Source organism: Bubalus bubalis, chromosome 6 (assembly GCF_019923935.1).
Source record: "Bubalus bubalis isolate 160015118507 breed Murrah chromosome 6, NDDB_SH_1, whole genome shotgun sequence".
Taxonomy (NCBI): Eukaryota; Metazoa; Chordata; class Mammalia; order Artiodactyla; family Bovidae; genus Bubalus; species Bubalus bubalis.
This window is the reverse complement of record NC_059162.1, coordinates 25,422,171-25,440,657: the sequence shown is the minus strand read 5'-3', so window position 1 is coordinate 25,440,657 and position 18,487 is coordinate 25,422,171. Positions and strand designations below refer to the sequence as shown.

General features: G+C 40.6%; 1 protein-coding gene across 2 annotated transcripts in view; it reads right to left on the bottom strand.

The window, feature by feature from the left end:
* Positions 1 to 18,487, bottom strand: part of SPAG17 (sperm associated antigen 17) — a 250,107-nt gene that overhangs the window by 8,902 nt on the left and 222,718 nt on the right. For both annotated transcript variants that reach the window (XM_025288015.3, XM_044944491.2), the window contains 3 exons: positions 17,759 to 17,861; positions 15,823 to 15,954; positions 5,178 to 5,314 (listed from right to left, as the gene is read on the bottom strand). In XM_025288015.3, coding sequence (XP_025143800.3) covers positions 5,178 to 5,314; positions 15,823 to 15,954; positions 17,759 to 17,861 — 372 coding nt within the window. The remainder of the gene's footprint in view (positions 1 to 5,177; positions 5,315 to 15,822; positions 15,955 to 17,758; positions 17,862 to 18,487) is intronic.

Sequence of the window (18,487 nt, the reverse complement as noted above, 5' to 3'; positions counted from 1 at the left end):
CCTCAACTACACAGCTCTGGTGACCAGAGGGAAAAAGGATGCTGAGCCCATGGGACATCTCCTACATGAGCTGCTTCTACAAGATCAGACAATGTAACCAACCTACTTCACACATGGAAATGAACAAAGAGAACTGGGCAAAATGAGGAGACACAGGAATATGTTCCAAACAAAGGAACAACACATAATCTCAGAAAAAGAACTAGACAAAGTAGAGGTAATCAATCCAGCCAATAGAGAGTTCAAGATAAAGATCATAAAGATGCTCACTGGACTCAGGAGAAGAATGAATGAATCCAGTGGAAATTTCAACAAAGAGTTATAAAAAATGATAACCGGGGGTGAATAATATAATAACTGAAATAAAAATTGCACTAGAAAGAAAACAGTAGATTGGATGATACAGAGGAATGGATCAGCAACCTGGAACACAGTAGTAAAAATCACCTAAGCTGAACAGAAAAAAAAGCAAAAATAAATAAATAAAGATAGTTCAAGAGACTTCTGGGACAATATCAAGCATACTAACATTTGCAAAAAGGGGACCTAGATGGAGAAGAGAAAAGGGGGCAGAGAACTTACTTGAAGAAATAATAACTGAAAATGTCACTAACCTGGGAGAAGAAACCAGACATTCAGGCCCAGGAAGCACAGAGTGTCCCAAATAGGATTAACCATAAAAGGCCCATTCCACAACAAATTAATTAAAATGCCAAAAATTAAAGATAAAGAGAGAATCTTAAAGAAGGAAGAGAACAGCAACTAATTATGTGCAAGAGAACTACCATAGGACCATCAGCTGACTTTTCAACAGAAACTGTATGGACCAGAAAGGAGTGGCATAATACATTCAAAGTGATGAAAGGGAAAAATCTACAACCAAGAACACTCTACTTGGTAGGGCTATCATTCATATTTGAAAGAGAGATAAAGAGTTTTGCAGACAAGCAAAAGCTGAGAGTTCAGTGCCACTAAACTGGCTTTACACGAATGTTAAAGGGACTTCTCTAAGAGAAAAGGCCACAACTATAATTACCAAAATTATGCAAGGAAAAATCTCACTGATAAAGACAGATACACAGTAAAGGTAGTAGATCAACCACTTATAAAGCCAGCAGGATAGAAGGTTAAAGGATAAAAGCGGTAAAATTATATATATCCACAATGAGGAGTTAAGGGGTACAGAAAACAAAAAGATGTAACACAGCTGACACCAAAACATAAAATGTGTGTGTGTAAGGGAGAGCTGAAGAGTTGTTAGAATGCGTTCAAACCCAGGAGATTATTAACTTAAAATAATCATGTGTGTGTGTGTGTGTGTATATGTATGTGTGTGTATATATATATATAGTTATATGTTATAATGTATGAACCTCATGGTAACCACAAACCTATAAAATATACTCACACAGAAAAGAGAAAGGAATCCAAACATAACACTAAAAACAGTAATCAAAGGGAAGAGTCTAAGAGAAGAATGAACAAAAAAAGGAACTACAAACACATGAAAAAAATGTCTGTAAGTACATACCTATCAATAATTACTTCAATGTAAATGTACTAAAGGTTCCAATCAAATGACAGAAAGTGGTTTAATGGACAGAAATCAGGACCCATATAAATGCTGCCAACAAGAGAGTCACTTCAGATTTAAAGACACAGACTAAAAGTGAAGGGATGGAAAAAGGTATTCCATGCAAATAGAAACAAAAAGAAAGCCAGGGTAGCAATACTTACATCAGGAAAAGTAGATATTAAAACAAAGACTGTAACGAGACAAAGAAGGACATTATATAATGATGAAACCTATAAATAAACACATGCTTTTATGGTTAGTCTATGACAAAGGCAAGAATTACAATGGGAAGAGATAGCCTTTTTAATAAATGGTGTTGGGAAAACTGGTCAGCTCCATGCAAGATAAGCAAAGTGGACTACTTTCTCACATCATATCCAAAAATAATACTTAAAATGTATTAAATACTTAAATATAAGACCTGAAACTATAACACTCCTAGAATACAACATAAACAATATGCTCTTTGGTATCAATCTTGGTAACTTTTTTTTTGTATCGCTTCTTCATGTAAGAGAAACAAAAATAAACAAATGAGACTACAACAAACTAAGCTTTTTGCATATAGTGAAGGAAACCATCAACAAATATACATTGCAGTGCTGAATGGGAAAGGATACATGTGAACAATATATCAGATAAAGGGTTTATATCCAAAATATTCTTGCCTGGAGAATCCCAGGGACAGAGGAGCCTGGTGGGCTGCCATCTATGGGGTTGCAGAGTCAGACATGACTGAAGCGACTTAGCAGAAGCAGCATCCAAAATATACAAAGCATTCAAACAACTCACATCAAAAAGTTAAGTAACCCAATTAAAAAAGGGACAGAGGACCTGAAAAAAAAATTTTTTTTCCCAAAGAAGACATACATATAGGATAGGTAACAGATACATGAAAAGATACTCAGCATGACTAATCATTAGGTAAATGCCAATCAAAACCACGAGATGCAACCTCATGCCTATCAGAATGGTTATCATCAAAAAGACAGCAAATAACAAGTGTTGGCAAGGATGTGGAGAAAAGGGAATCCTCATACACTGTTGATGAAATTGTAAATTGGGGCAGCCATTATGAAAAACAGCATAAAGGAAATTTAACAGAAACTACCATATGATCCAGCAACTTTATTTCTGGATATTTACCCAAAGAAAATAAAATTACTAATTTGAAAACTTATATCCACACTAATGCTCATTGAAGCATTATTTATAATAGCCAAGATATGAAAGTAACATATATTTAAATGTTCACTAATAGACAAATAGAAAAAAAGATGTGATATATATACATATATATGAATATATATATATTCTTATATATAAACACACACAGAATATTCCTCAGCCATAAAAAAAGAAATCTTGTCATTTTCAACAATATGGATGGATCTAAAGGGAATTATACTAAGTAAAATAATTCAAAGAAAAGGCAATATCGTATGTTGCATATGTAGAGTCTAAAAAACAAAACAATCAAAACAAAATGAAAATAGACTCAGATACAGAACACAAATGGATGGTTGACCAAAAGGAAGGGATTGGGGGGATGGAATAGGTAAAGGGGATTAAGAGGTACAAACATCCAGTTATAAAATACATAAGGCACAGGAATGTAATGTAAGGAATACGGTCAATAATACTGTAACAACTTTGTATGGGACAGATGGTTACTAGACTCATGGTGATCATTTTATAATGTATGCAAGTATCAAATCTCTATGTAGTACAAATGAAACTAACATAATCTTGTATGTCAATTATATTTCAGGTAAATAAAGGCTTTGTCACTGGAGGAAAATAACTGCTTGGCTGGGAGAGGAAATGAACATTTATGGTCTATGTAATCTTTATCACAGCACAGTAAGGAAGTATTTTAAGCTTTAAGAATAGGGAAGTTCAAGTTCAGAGAACTGGAAGAGAGGTAACTTGCTCAAGTGGTTAAGTGACAGAGTAAAGTTTCAGACTCAAGTTTACCTGCTTCCAAAGTTGGTGCTCTTCCCTCTGTGCCTGTTGTTATCATACTTTAACTTCCATCAGAACCAACGGGAGGACTGGTTAAGACACCAATTGCTGACTCTACTCCCAGAGTTTCTCCATTAGTAAGTCTGGGATGGGGTCGGGTAGAGCAGCGGTCCCCAAACTTTCTGGCACCACAGAACAGTGTCATGGAAGACAATTTTTCCACAGATGGGGCAGGGGTAGATAGGGATGGTTTCTGGATGATTCAAGTGCATTATATTTATGTGCACTATATTTCCATTATTATTACATCAGTTCCACCTCAGATCATCAGGCATTGGATCCTGGAGGTTGGGGACCTCTGTAGAGAATTCTCAAGTAGAGAATAGGTAGGTGCAGAAGGGAAGGGCCTACAAAGATAAGGGAAACCTACTCTGCAGAGGAGCACTGTCTACTGAGAACAAATTGCTGACTCCACCCCCAAGTTTCTCCACTAGTACATCTAGTGGAGATGGAGCCCATGAATTTGCATTTATAACAAGTTCTCAGGTGTTGCCAATGCTGACAGTCAAACAATCATGCTTTGCGAACCATTGCCCTATGCAGTTATTTCCCAAGTCAGCAGCATTGACCTCACTGGGGGCCTGTTACAACTGCAGAATCTCAGGCTTCACAGCAGACCCAGTGAGACAGAATCTGTATTTTAACAAGGTTCCTAAATAACTCACATGTACACTAAAGTTTGAGAAGCACTCCTACCACATGCCAATTATACATATCGCAGTACATTCTCTGACTGCAATGAACACAGTGTGCCGTGAAATTTCTAAAGGATGACTAACAAAACTTGGTTGGTGGGCTCTAGGAAAGCTTTCCAACATAGCTGAGATGGATCTTAGAGGCGCTGAGGAAGGAGTCTGGTACTTTGAAAGAACTAATAGAAGGCCACAATGGGGGAAGTATAATGAGTCTGGAAAAGCGTGAGGGTAAAGAAGCAAATGGAGCCATGCCTTGCAGTCACACTAAGTCATCTGGATTTTATCCTAAGAGTCATGAGAAGGGTGCCCAATGATCTCCTTAGCCAGCAGTGGGCTGGTAAACTGGCTCTTGGAAAAGAACCTTCATCAGTAGCATCTGCTAATTTCTATGGCAGAAAAACTCCAAGCATGGCTGATTGCAAACTGGTTGTGATTTAGTCGCTAAGTCATGTCCAACCTTTCTGAGACCCTATGGACTGTAGCCATCCAGGCTTCTCTGTCCATGGGACTTCCCAGGCAACAATACTGGAGTGGATTGCCATTTCCTTCTCCAGGAGATCTTCCTGACCCAGGAATTGAACCCAAGTCTCTAGCACTGCAGGTGAGTTCTTTACCACTGAGCCACCATGGAAGCTTGCCAACTACAAGCTAGTGATGGCTTAACAGCTGGCTCATATAATTCCTCTCATGAGCCTATATGAGTTGACTCTAGCAAAGTACTGCCTTGGTTTATCCCTGGTGTGACCTGAAGCCCTTCATGTTGAGATGGTTCATATAGCAAATAGCAGTTACATGGTGGCTGGAAATCAGTTACTTCAATCAACCAGGAATATTTAAAACTCTAACTGGCTCTGGCAGATTTATTTCCAAGTCCATTTTACCTTTGCGAGAGGCTGAGACTTGGGCTTGGAACTCAGCAAGTAATGAGGTAGCCTCACTTTCTCTTTTCTTGCTTGTCCTGCCACATCCTGCAGCAATGACTGGGTTGGAATTTTCAGAGGCATACACGATTCTGGTTCTGTTAGAGAAAACACTGAAATTACACCACGTGAAATTGTTTCCAAAGATGCCCAAGGTCATACCAGGGCGCAAAAGAACACAGAACCCACTTGGGACATTTTCTTTTCTTCTTAAAAAGCTTGTATACTCTCTGCGGCACCATGGACTGTAGCCTGCCAGGCTTCTCTGTCCATGGAAATTTCCAGGCAAGAATACTGGAGTGGGTTGCCATTTCCTACTCTAGGGGATCTTCCAGATCCAGGGATCAAACCAGTATCTTCTGCATCTCCTGCATTAGCAGGCAGATTCTTTACCACTAGCACCACCTGGAAAATTCCCTTTCAGGAATAAAGGCTTTTAATAATTCTACTGTTTGATCTACATTTTACAACAAGATTTGACCTAACATTAGTTCTCAGAATAATCCTATGAGATGAGCAGGGCAGATGCTATTAGCATCATGTTTTTTAAATAAATGAGAAAAATCAGATTCTAAGAAATTGAGTGACTTGCCTATAAATCAACAAGGTACAGTTCAATAAAATGTTGACTCTCAGAGATTTCTTCAAACTAGTGAGTATAAAAATCTTAAGAATTTCTTTGTTACAACTAGTAAGTTTATAGTTTGAAAAGGGGGTGGAGTTATCATAGATAAATTAAGCCAGGAAATTAAATCCCCAGATCACTAAATTTGGTGAAGGAATGAGTCAAAGTAGATAAGCTACATAGCTGCAGTTGTGTGTATTTCTCCAAATATCCAGGAGGTTTACTAAAAATTGGGCTTTAGGTCACCTTTTTAAAACATCCTGTCTTGAGTTTAAATCATCAAGAGAGGAAAGGGAAGGAAACCAATATCTGAGTGTCCACTGTCTGCAGGCAAGTACCACCTGTACGTTAACCATGCCTTGTCTGTATGTATGTCTCCTGCACTGCAGGCAGATTCTTTACCATCTGAGCCACCAGGGAAGCCCCAGCATTTCACTAGTTCTCAACAAGTCCTCAAAAACAACGCAGGCCCTTGACCAAGATATTTCCTGAAGCTAACAGGGATGATTTTATCTTATTCGCAGGGTTATGGGTCTGGAAGAATCAGAATTTTTAACCTCTCTGGACATGTCCCTGCCACACGACTACAGCTCGCTCTTTGTAGGAGAGGACAAAACCACACAGGGACGAGTAGGGATGTGACAACATGGAGAATGTCGAGAAAGACAGACAGGCAGATGTGAACACTCTCTTGAAAAGCCTGCGTGAATGTATCCGGTCATCCGTGGGCTAGCACCATGGCTACTTTACTTTGGTTTGAGCATCAGCAAGCACCAACCCATCCCATGTTTTGTTGTTGTTCAATGAGTTTGAGATTCAGTTCTCAAACTGAAGAGTCCTTACTAAGTCCACAAGAACACACTCCTGACAGTGTGAGGTAATAGAAGATGTTTCTTGGCCTCTGTCCCTGGTTCCTGGCACAGTGTTCCCAAATCTCTTTTAATTTCCTAAATGATAAGAGTACCAGGAGCATCTTTTAATATTTTGTCCTTGATCCTGATTCCTGATACAGAGCTCCTAAATTCCTTGGAATTTCTTGGGTGATAGGAGTTTCTTCTGATCTGAATTAAGTGACTTTTGGTGGGCTCCTGGATAGCTTCAGGATGGGGGCTGGTCATCAGGAAAACCAAGCCATGACAAGAAGCTTGGAAATTTCAGCCCCACTTCTCATCCTCTGGGAAGAAGAGGGGATACAGAGATGGAGTTCATTATGTCCACATGATGAAGTCTCCACAAAAATCCTACAGCATGGAGTTTGGAGAGTTTCCAAGCCGGTGAGCACATGCCAGGTGGGTGGGTGCACCCCAGTCCCACAGGGACAGAAGCTACTGTGCTAAAGCCTTCCAGACCCGGCCCTGAGTACCTCTTCCTACGTCTATTCATCTGTGCCATTTATCATGTCCCTTATTATATAATAATATCTGATTTCTGTGAATTGTTCTAGCAAATTAGGGAAGCATAAGAGCAGGTCATGGGAACCCCACTTTATAGCTGACTGGTTAGAAGCTCAAGTGACAACCTGGACCTGCAATTAGCATGTGAAGTGGGTGATGGGGAGCCTTGTGAGACCGAGTCTTTAGCTTATACAGTCTGTGCTACTCTGGTTAGTTTAAGGACTGAATTGTAGGACACCCAGCTGGTGCTGTAGAATTGCTTGGTGTAATAAAAGTTCACACATATCTGGTCACAGAAGTGCTCTGTATGAGTTGTGAGTTTTTCCTACACAACTACCCAGTGTGTCTCCAATTCATCTGTGCATCTTAATCCTCTGGGCTGATCCTGGAAAAATAGAGATTCTCTAGCCACATGCTAGGTAAGCTGTATTTCAGGCCAGAACAGAATCAGAATCTCCAGTGATGGAGATCATTGATCAGTGTTCTAATATATTTACTCTCTTTTGTCACTATTGCCTACATAGACAATAATCATGATGGCCTGATGCATCTTCTTGTTTGTATTTCTTACCATATGCATATTTCTCTCTTATTGCAATGCATTTTATCAGTCTGATGGGGACCAAACAATCATTCATTCTATTATTATTAATACTAAATGCTGATATGGAGTTTCTCATGAGTTAGGCACTGCTGTAAGCATTTTACATATATTAAATTTAATCCTCACAACACTGTGATGTATATATCATTCTATCCGCTTTATAGAAGAGAAAACAGAAGATATAGAGGGGTTAAAGAGCATGTCACTGGGACTTCGGTCCAGTGGTTAGAATTCCACACTTGAACTGCAGGGGGCATGAATTCAATCCCTGGCAGAGGAACTAAGATCCTCTAAGCCTTGTAGCTTGGCCAAAAATAAATAAATCAATGATTAAAAAATTAAAGAGTGGATATATGTTATGTAGGGCTTCCCTGGTGGCTCATATGGTAAAGAGTCCACCTACAGTGCAGGAGACATGGGTTCAGTCCCTGGGTTGGGACGATCCCCTGAAGAAGGGAATGGCAACCCACTCCAGTATTCTTGCCTGGGAAATCCCATGGACAGAGGATCCTGGGGGGGGCTACAGTCCGTGGGGTTGCAAAGAGTCAGATACAACTGAGGGGCCTAACACTTTAACTTTCATATATACATGTATAATTGATTCACTTTGCTATACACCTGAAACTAACATAACATTATAAATCAACTACACTCCAATAAAAAATTAAAACAGCATGCTTACTGTAACATAGTTATTATATGAGGAGTGAGGTAGAGCCTTAACATAAGTTATTATATAAGTCATATTAGATACATGTCATTATTTAAGACATTATATAATTATATATAAGTCACTATCAGTATATAAGTCATAGTTATTATATAAGGAGTTAGGTGAGCCTTAGCTCTGCTTTCTACCAGGTGTGTTTCAGTCGCTCAGTCATATTCAACTCTTTTTTTTTTTATTTTATTTTATTTTTAAACTTTACATAATTGTATTAGTTTTGCCAAATATCAAAATGAATCTGCCACAGGTATACATGTGTTCCCCATCCTGAACCCTCCTCCCTCCTTCCTCCCCATACCATCCCTCTGGGTCGTCCCAGTGCACCAGCCCCAAGCATCCAGTATCGTGCATCGAACCTGGACTGGCATCTCATTTCATACATGATATTTTACATGTTTCAATGCCATTCTCCCAAATCTTCCCACCCTCTCATATTCAACTCTTTGTGACCCCATGGACTGGGGCCTGCCAGGCTCCTCTGTCTATGGAATTCTCCAGTCAAGAATACTGGAGTGGGTAGCTCTTCCTTTCTGCAGGGGATCTTTCCAACTCAGGCTTCGAACCCAGTACCACCACCCATAGTAGATGAATTCCTATTCACTGAGCCTACCTAGGGCTTTCCTATGGATGGGGATAGAAGAGGGGTTATTTGAGGGGCTTGAAGCAGCAGCTGTTCATCAACTGATACAGAGGAATTTTAGTATTTAAACACCTGGGATGGTCCAACTAGTGGTATCATCTGAAATTATGGCCAGACTTCACACAACTGAAGAACCAATAATGGTTCCCTCCCTGTTTCTACCCTGACGTCAACCGTAGTATTTACACACAATAATATTTTGTTTTTATTTTTTTACTTCCTCTCAGAGCATGGCTTTATTTACCTCATCTCTGAGCATGGCTTCCCTGTAGGTGGGGCACATTTCTTTGTCCACTGACTCTAAGCTCGGTCTTAGGACTTGCTTTGACCCACAAATGTATGTCTAAGTGGCTGAGCCAGTTCTGAGCAGAGGCTGAGAGGGGCCTCATGGCATCCAGTCACATCAATTCATGGCAAATAGATGGGGAAACAATGGAAACAGTGACAAATTTTATTTTGGGGGGGTTCCCAAATCACTGCAGATGGTGACTGCAGCCATGAAATTAAAAGATGCTTGTTCCTTGGAAGAAAAGCTATGACCAGCCTAGACAGCATATTAAAAAGCAGAGACATTACTTTGTCAACAAAGGTCTGTCTAGTCAAAGCTATGGTTTTTCCAGTAGTCATGTATGGATGTGAGAGTTGGACTATAAAGAAAGCTGAGCTCTGAAGAATTGATGCTTTTGAACTGTGGTGTTGGAGAAGACTCTTGAGGGTCTCTTGGACAGCAAGGAGATCCAACCAGTCCATCCTAAAAGAAATCAGTCCTGAATATTCATTGGAAGGGCTGATGCTGAAGCTGAAACTCCAATACTTTGGCCACCCAATGCAAAGAACTGACTTATTGGGAAAGACTCTGCTGCTGGGAAAGATTGAAGGCAGGAGGAGAAGGGGATGACAGAGGATGAAATGGTTGGATGGCGTCATTGACTCTATGGACGTGAGTTTGAGTAAGCTCTGGGAGTTGGTGATGGACAGAGAAGCCTGGTGTGCTGCAGTTCATGGGGTTGCAGAGAGTTGGACAACAACTGAGCGACTGAACTGAACTGAATTGACTGAGGGGGCAGGCCACAATCCACCTCTCCTGAGCTCCAACCCTCTGCCCTGAAGGCAGCAGCCACAGAGGGAGGGGCCCCTTCAATGTGGGAGTGGAATACACCCAAGCTCTCCCTGCTGCTGCTGGTGTGCTGGAGAAAAGCTTAACAACTGCCTCCCTGGAGAAAAACTGTCCTGGTTGGTATGCTTTGCACATTTGTGGCATTTGCTGATTTCTCACTGTGGCTGACTCAAGCTCTCAATATGGTGTCACTGAACGTGGGGCTGGGATGAGAGAGCGCCATCAGATCTCAGGGGCCTGGTGCCAAGCCCAGAACATACCTCCTGCAGTCTGGAGCAGGCCGCACAGTCGGCCCACTGCCCCTGAAACTGGTTTATGTCGCCATAGGATTTTTCACAGTGTTATCACAGTGAATGCTGTCAAATTCATTTTTATTTCATCAAATCTAAATCTCCTCTAGCTGATTCTACCGTATTTTCCAAGCATTTCTTGTACTATTACCAAATAAGAATAATCTACTTACATTTGTTTCCAGTTCATTTCTACTCAAGCTTTGAACACATTCTTTCCTTTCTTTTTTTTTTCAGTATAAAATACTCTTTTCTGTTCCCTACATATGGAGGGCAGTATAATAAACTACAGAGAATTCAGAGTCAAAAAACTCATTTTCTGGCCTTGGCAGAGTCCCAGATTTTCAATGTTGCTTGACTTTCTCTAGGTTTCAGTTTCCTCAAGTGAAATGAGGGCTGTCTCAGGTGATTCCATTTTAAATCTTAAAACTGATGCAACTCTATTTATTCTTGAAGACCACCTCTCCCATAAAACTTTCCCCTCTGCTTGTGTTAATCTCTTCCTACTCTGAACTTCTTTAAACTTTATTGTTTATATTAAAATTTAATTTACCACTTATAGTGGAATCACATCATTGTCTCTATTAGTTCAAGTATTTCAGTATGTAGGGGTGCTGGAAGAAAAGCTATGACAAACCTAGACAGCATATTAAAAAGCAGAGACATTACTTTGCCAACAAAGGTCCATATAGTCAAAATTATGTGTTTTTCAGTAGTCATGTATGGATGTGAGAGTTGAACCATAAAGAACGCTGAGTGCAAAGAATTGATGCTTTTGAACTGTCGTGTTGGAGAAGACTCTTGAGAGTCCCTTGGACTGCAAGGAGATCAAATCAGTCAATCCTAAAGGAAATCAACCCTGAATAATCATTGGAAGGACAGATGCTGAAGCTGAAGCTCCAATACTTGGGCCACCTGATGTGAAGAACTGACTCATTTGAAAAGACCCTGATGCTGGGAAAGATTGAAGGCAGGAGGAGAAGGGGACGACAGAGGATGAGATGGTTGGATGACATCACCGACTCAATGGACATGAGTTTGAGCAAGCTCCGGGAGTTGGTGAAGGACAGGGAAGCCTGGCGTGCTGCAGTCCCTAGGGTCTCAAAGAGTCCAACATGACTGAACGACTGAACAACAACAAAAGGGGTGCTGTAGGTGTTTCTCTAGTTTCAAAACTTTTTTTTCCTCCTTCAAGCACTCTCATTCTTTTGAAGCTCATGCCTTCAGACTATTTTATTATTAATAAAAGATGTCAACTACTTGACATCTCCAAGTAGCTGTCAATCGCTGACTACCTCAAACATTCCCTTCATTCACTGCAGTTCCAACGCCTTAGTCGGTCTTCCCCTTCATCTCTCTTGGTGACATCCCCAGATAACTCTGTCCTCTCTGATTTTTCCATCACCCTGTTTCTTCATCTTTTCCTCTTCTCCATCTCAGAAACTCCCAGGGTCATATCTTTGCCCTTGCCAACACCAATCATTTTACCACTTTCCAAAACTCTGTTTTAAGCTTCCCTCTCTAGATCACCATCTTATTACTCTATCATATCTGCCGAGCAATTATTTGACCTCCTGAGAGCTCCAGTCAATAGACACTGTCACTTTAAACAATAAGTCACGCCTTCTTGCTTTGCTTTCCTGTTTCTCTGGAATGGGTTTTCTGTGCTCTCATTACATCCACTCCTTTGACGTCACACTCATTCACCTTCCCAATACCAAACCACAACCCACCTGCCCATGTACCTGTATTCTTTCTCCTCTCTCCTGCCACTGTGGATGAGGTGACCCTACTCACATCCAAGGTCAACTCTGTCTTTCAGTTCAGTTCAGTTGCCCTGTCGTGTCTGACTCTATGTGACCCCATGCACTGCAGCACACCAGGCTTCCCTGTCCATCACCAACTCTTGGAGTTTACTCAAACTCATGTCCATTGAGTCAGTAATGCCATCCAACCACCTCATCCCCTATCGTCCCCTTCTCCTCCCGCCTTCAATCTTTCCCAACATCAGGGTCTTTTCAAATGAGTCAGTTCTTCACATCAGGTGGCCAAAGTATTGGAGTTTCAGCTTCAGCATCAGTCCTTCCAATGAATATTCAAGACTGATTTCCTTTAGGATGGACTGGTTGGATCTCCTTGCAGTCCAAGGGACTCTCAAGAGTATTCTCCAACACCACAGTTCAAAAGCATCAATTCTTCTGTGCTTAGCTTTCTTTATAGTTCAACTCTCACATCCATATATGGCTGGAAAAACCATAGCTTTGACTCAGGGTCTCCCAAAGGTCATGGTCTCTCACCTTTTTTTTAACACTTTGCTGTCCTGCAATTATGTTCCCTTCTCCTGCATCATAAGTTCTCTCTTGATGCAGAATTATCATCATTTAGCAAATCAACATGTTTTACTAGTATGTCTAATTAAAAAATTTTTTTAATTGGCTATGCTGGGTCTTAGTTGCAGCACACAGGATCTTCATTACCATATACAGGATCTTTAGTTGAGGCAAGAAAACTCTTAGTTGTGGCATGTGGGATCTGGTTCCCTGAACAGGGATCATACCTGGGACCGCTGCATTGGGAACATGGAGTCTTAGCCACTGGACCACCAGGGAAGTCCCTACTATGTCTAATTTAAAACAAAACCAAAACAAAACCTCTCACTTAGTAACACAGCTCCCTCCACCTGCAGTCTTTCTTCTTTATTTTTTCAACAAAGCTCTTGGTTACAGCTATCCATTCTTGCTGCTGTTGTTGATTCCTCCTTAGCCATTCTATACATAGCGGCTCCAGTTGGCTTCAGTCTCCAGTGACCACAATCGTATCCAATTCCACTGTTATTTTTTATCTTACTCAACTTTTCAGGGGCATTTAATATATTCAAAACACTCAGTGGTTTTCACATTCCCATTTTTCGCCTATTTTGCTGGCTTTTTCTTCTTAGTTGCCTTTACTGCCTCCTCCTCTGCCTGATTTTACATTCTAGAGTTTTCCATAGGGCAGTGGTTGTCAACGCATGATCCTGTATCAGTGACATCAACACCACCTGGAAACTTGTTGCAACTACCATTTCTCAGCCTCACAACTGGTCACATTAGGTAACCCAGGAATCCCCTTGATTCTTCTTCTGTTTCAGCCCCACGTCCGATCAACAAGCAAGCCCTGCTGGCTCTACCTCTGATACACACACACACACAAACACACACACAAACATATACATATATACACTGGATATATTTCCAATTAATTTGCTTCTCACCACCTCTGCCTTGAGCCCCTAGTCCAGATCTCTGTTCACACTCACAAATATCCTCTGTTGCTTCCTCCCTGTTTCCATTTTCTCCAGTCCTCCCCTTTCCCTTCTCATGAGCCACTGTCCACACAGTTGCCAGAGGGATCTTTCTAAAACATAAGCTTGTCATGTAATGACCCTGCTGCTCAAAACCTTCTGGTGGGGTTTGACTACAACTCCTCTTAGAATGATAGCTCAGTAAAGAATCCACCTGCAAAGCAGGAGACCCCAGTTTGATTTCTGGGTCAGGAGGACCCAATGAGGAAGGGATAGGCTACCCACTCCAGTATTTGTAGGCTTCCCTTGTGGCTCAGCTGGTAAAGAATCTACCTGCAAACATGGGAGACCTGAGTTCAGTCCCTGGGTTGGGAAAATCCCCTGGAGAAAGGCAAGGCTACCCACTCCAGTATTCTGGCCTAGTGAATTTTATGGACTGTATAGTCCATGGGGTCGCAAAGAGTCGGACACAACTGAACCATTTTCACTTTCACCTCTTAGAATAAAACTCAAAACTCCTCACGGGATCTTACTGCAGCCCCCCTCTCTGACCTCATCTTCCTCTGACTGTTCCAATGCCCATTTTCTTCCAGGTCCGTGCCTTCTTTTTATTTCTATTTCTTCTCCTCTAAGGGCCTTCATGTTTGCTGTTCCCGCTTCCTGGAATTTTCCTTTCCCTCAGTCTTTGCATGGCTGCCTCCCTCTTGTCTCTGTTGTCTCAGCTCAAATGTCCCTTCACAGAAGGGCCTTCTAACCCTCTAACTGAATGGTATCTCTCTCCTCAGATACTCTCCATACATTATACTGTTACATTATGTGACACCACTTAATATTATCTGAACTTTTTTGTCTACTTATGGTCTAGGTCTGCTCATAGTATGTTCAGCTGCATATGACGTTGGCTTCTTAATTGCTGTATTCCCATGCCTAGAACAGTGCCTGACATTGAGTAAGTGAAGTGAAGGTCACTCAGTCATGTTTGACTCTTTGCCAGTCCATGGACAGTAGGCTGCCAGTCTTCTCTGTCCATGGAATTCTCCAGGCAAGAATACTGGAGTGCGTTGTCATTCCTGTCTCCAGGGGGCAATGAGTAAGTCACCTCCTAAATGAACAAACCTCACAGGAGACATAAGATTAGAATCAGGAAAGCAAAAGGACTTGCATAAAGTAAATCTCTTAGTTCTGACTCATAAATGAAGCAAGATGTTGCTTCTGTAAGAGGTAACTAAGACCCATCAACTGATACTCACCTCACTTTCAAAGTGGAACATGCCCACAGGAATCAGGGAGTGCAAATTTATCTATACAATTTAAATTATCCCTCCTTCCTTCCTTTCCTTTCTCCCTCCCTCTTTTTCTTTCCCAATCATATTTAGTTCAACTGACTTCAGTTAAATCAGTGTAATGTGACTCTACAGGAACTAGATATTATTCTGTAGTATTCCACACTTGAGTTTCTGCTACCCCAATAAGATGACATGCTATGTAAGACAGATGTTTCTCTTCCAGCACCTGCAGGCCAAAGAAGTATTGAAATCATAGGTAAATCTAAGTCCAACTACCAAGCCGCTCATGGCTCAACAAAGCTACTAGGTATCTGACTTTCAGTAAATCACACAAACTTTTAGAACCACGAGGCATAAAATAATAAATGAATCAAAATAAATTGAAGAAATAAAATAACGAATCTCAAAAATTTGTCATTTCTTTCCTTCAATCTGGGACTTGTAGTCATTCTCAAAATATTTTTTGAGATACTCTGATGTGCTAAGAAGCCTTACAAAGTCCTGCAGGTTCACAATCCATGACCCACTAGGATTTTTTTCTGTAACTGCTAACCATGTCCCGAGGGCCATCTCCTGTACTCCAAAAAGACATGATGTTCAGTTTCCAGAAGCAATGAGATAAAGCAATAGGCTGCCATACCTTTGATAGATACTGTTAAATTTTCAGTTTGCTTTTGGCTAGCAGGCTCCTTGGTATCCTCAAGATTCTCTGATTTTGAAACACTAAGTATATCTGAGGATTCCTGTTTTGAAACTTTATTTTTCTGGGAATCTGAAATAAAAAACCCAAACAAATAATTTAAAGTGATATTTTGGACAGTGATACAATGACTACTAATGTTTGTATTACAATGAACAAGGTGCTTCCCCCCACCCCCCCACCCTCTTTAAAGAGAGTAAATGGAAGCAAGCCATTAAGAGCCAGGATTTTTCATTATATGACACAATGTTTGGCATTAACAAACAGGACAGTGTTTGTAAGACTCACTCCCAAGGAGCTAGCTGGTTCTCTCTGGGCCTTATGACCAGAGCGTAGTTGTTATCTTGGGTTATGAAACAGAGACCAGGTAATTTAACCTACTTTTACCTGGCAAGAGTAACTGAATTGTCATTTCTTTTTTAAAAAAAGTTTCCAATCTTAAGTCCATTTATTACTCTGAAAATGTAGCTCTGTATTAAAATGTGCTCTAAAAACTCAGTGCAATATGAAACAAAATTTAAATATATATATTTCAAGGACTGGGGATGAAAATACATTTCAACTTGTGTGTGTGCCAACCCTAGTTAAATGGTGGCAACTGCCTGAAGGACCATGCTGAAAATATTGTGGCCTTGGCCCCCTTTGAATGGAAAGATAGGCTGGACTGGTTAGTGTCATCTGCCCAGGGTGCCTTTATCCCTGACTGGGCTCCATCACATCTACGAGTCCTTGTTCCAGCCTTAATCTTTGCTTTGCAAATGCCATTGTAATTAGGTGTTTTCCTTGGCTGTCCTCATTCCAGGCAGCCGAGCTCGTGGTATTGCATTGTACAGCAGAAAATCCCTCTGTCTGGTTATTTTAACAACCCAGTTTATTCAAGAGAAGAACTAAATTTCATTTCATCCCTAAATTCTTCAACATGCATCTCCTGAAATGAAGACATGTCCACTACATGTTTATAACACCATCACCATACCCAAGAAAACTTACAGTAATCCCACACTATCCTTTCATACAGTCTCTAAATCAGACTCAACTAATTGCTCCGAAATATCTTCCATAGCTGTTTCTTTCTCAATCCAGTATCTAAAATGTATATATTACAAGTAGTTTTCATGTCTCTTTTAATATAGAACAATCACCTCATCTTTTAACATTTTTAAAATGACATTGACTTCTTTGAAGAGTTTGTCAGTTGTCTTATAAAATGTCTACATTCTGGATTTCTTGGCTTTTTTCCTTTTGATGAAATTCTGGTTAAAGATTTTTGGCAAGAATTCTACACAGGTCCTGCTTCTGCTAAGTCGCTTCAGTCGTGTCCGACTCTGTGTGACCCCATAGACGGCAGCCACCAGGCTCCCCTGTCCATGGGATTCTCCAGGCAAGAACACTGGAGTGGGTTGCCATTTCCTTCTCCAATGCATGAAAGTAAAAAAGTGAAAGTAGAGTCGCTCTAGGAACTCTGTATTGTGCTATATGAGAAGACACTTAATGCTAGGTGGTCTTGCAATTGGTAGGAGCTTGATCACCTGATTAAGGTTGAAATGCCATCTTTCTCCATTCATTCACCTTATAATTTAGTAGGTAATATGCGAGGTGATACTTTGAGACCACATGAATGCCCCATTCTCCAACAACCTTTCAATACTCCCATGATTTTTATATTTAGTCAGGTCTTCTCAATACTTTTAGGCAAATTTTAAGCATACAGGATGAAAACTAAATTTTATTTACAGCTTAGCTTCCTCATAACTCAGCCAAATCGGTAATACATAGGTCACAGTGGGTCATATCATTAGCCATTACTGAGACAAAAAGTGGAAGGAAACTGGCTATGTTGTACATGAACAGGAATAAGAGCTACATGAGCACACACCTGGAGGAGGACTGGATGTATCTTGAGTGGCTTCTTTGCTTGCATCCTCATCTTTCTTTGTCAAAGGAGGCAAGTTTTTGGAAAGGGTGTCCAGATAATTAAACTTAAAGGAAAAACCAAAGACTTATTTTAGACTTAACTCATGGCCAAAAGGCAACTGCTCCAAGCACACTGAGTTGGTGAGCAGTGATTAAAGCATGTTTTTTAGGGCCCTGGGAAAAAGGTTTGTAAACTACAAGTTTTTCAAGAGAGTAACTTAATTCTAGATTTTGTTCCCCATAATTTCCCATACTTTCTTGTCAGGCCACCTGTGGTAAATAATAGCATTTGGAATTTTCACAGAAGCACAGGGAGTTTTGAACACATGGCAATACTCCTTTTGCTTTAGAGTTTCAAGATTTCATAGAAGAGGTGAGGCATGTTCTCCTTCCATGGACTTCCCAGAACTCATAATCTCTTAGTGTTGCCTCAGCAGCTGATAAGTGAGGACATTTTAATAGAATAAAATTTTCAAAATGGGATTTATCAGAGGGTAATCATCAATAGGGAGAATTCAATCCCCCCAAAGGGCTTAAAATAGAGGTGGGAGAATGTAATTAATAGCGCTAATGCAAGGCAGGGAGGTGGAGCTATAGTAATACATTGGCAAAGAACTTCCCTCTCATGCTTGTGAAAACATGGACTTGAAGAATATGGGCTAGTCAGTTGGGCTGATGGTTGAACAGGGAA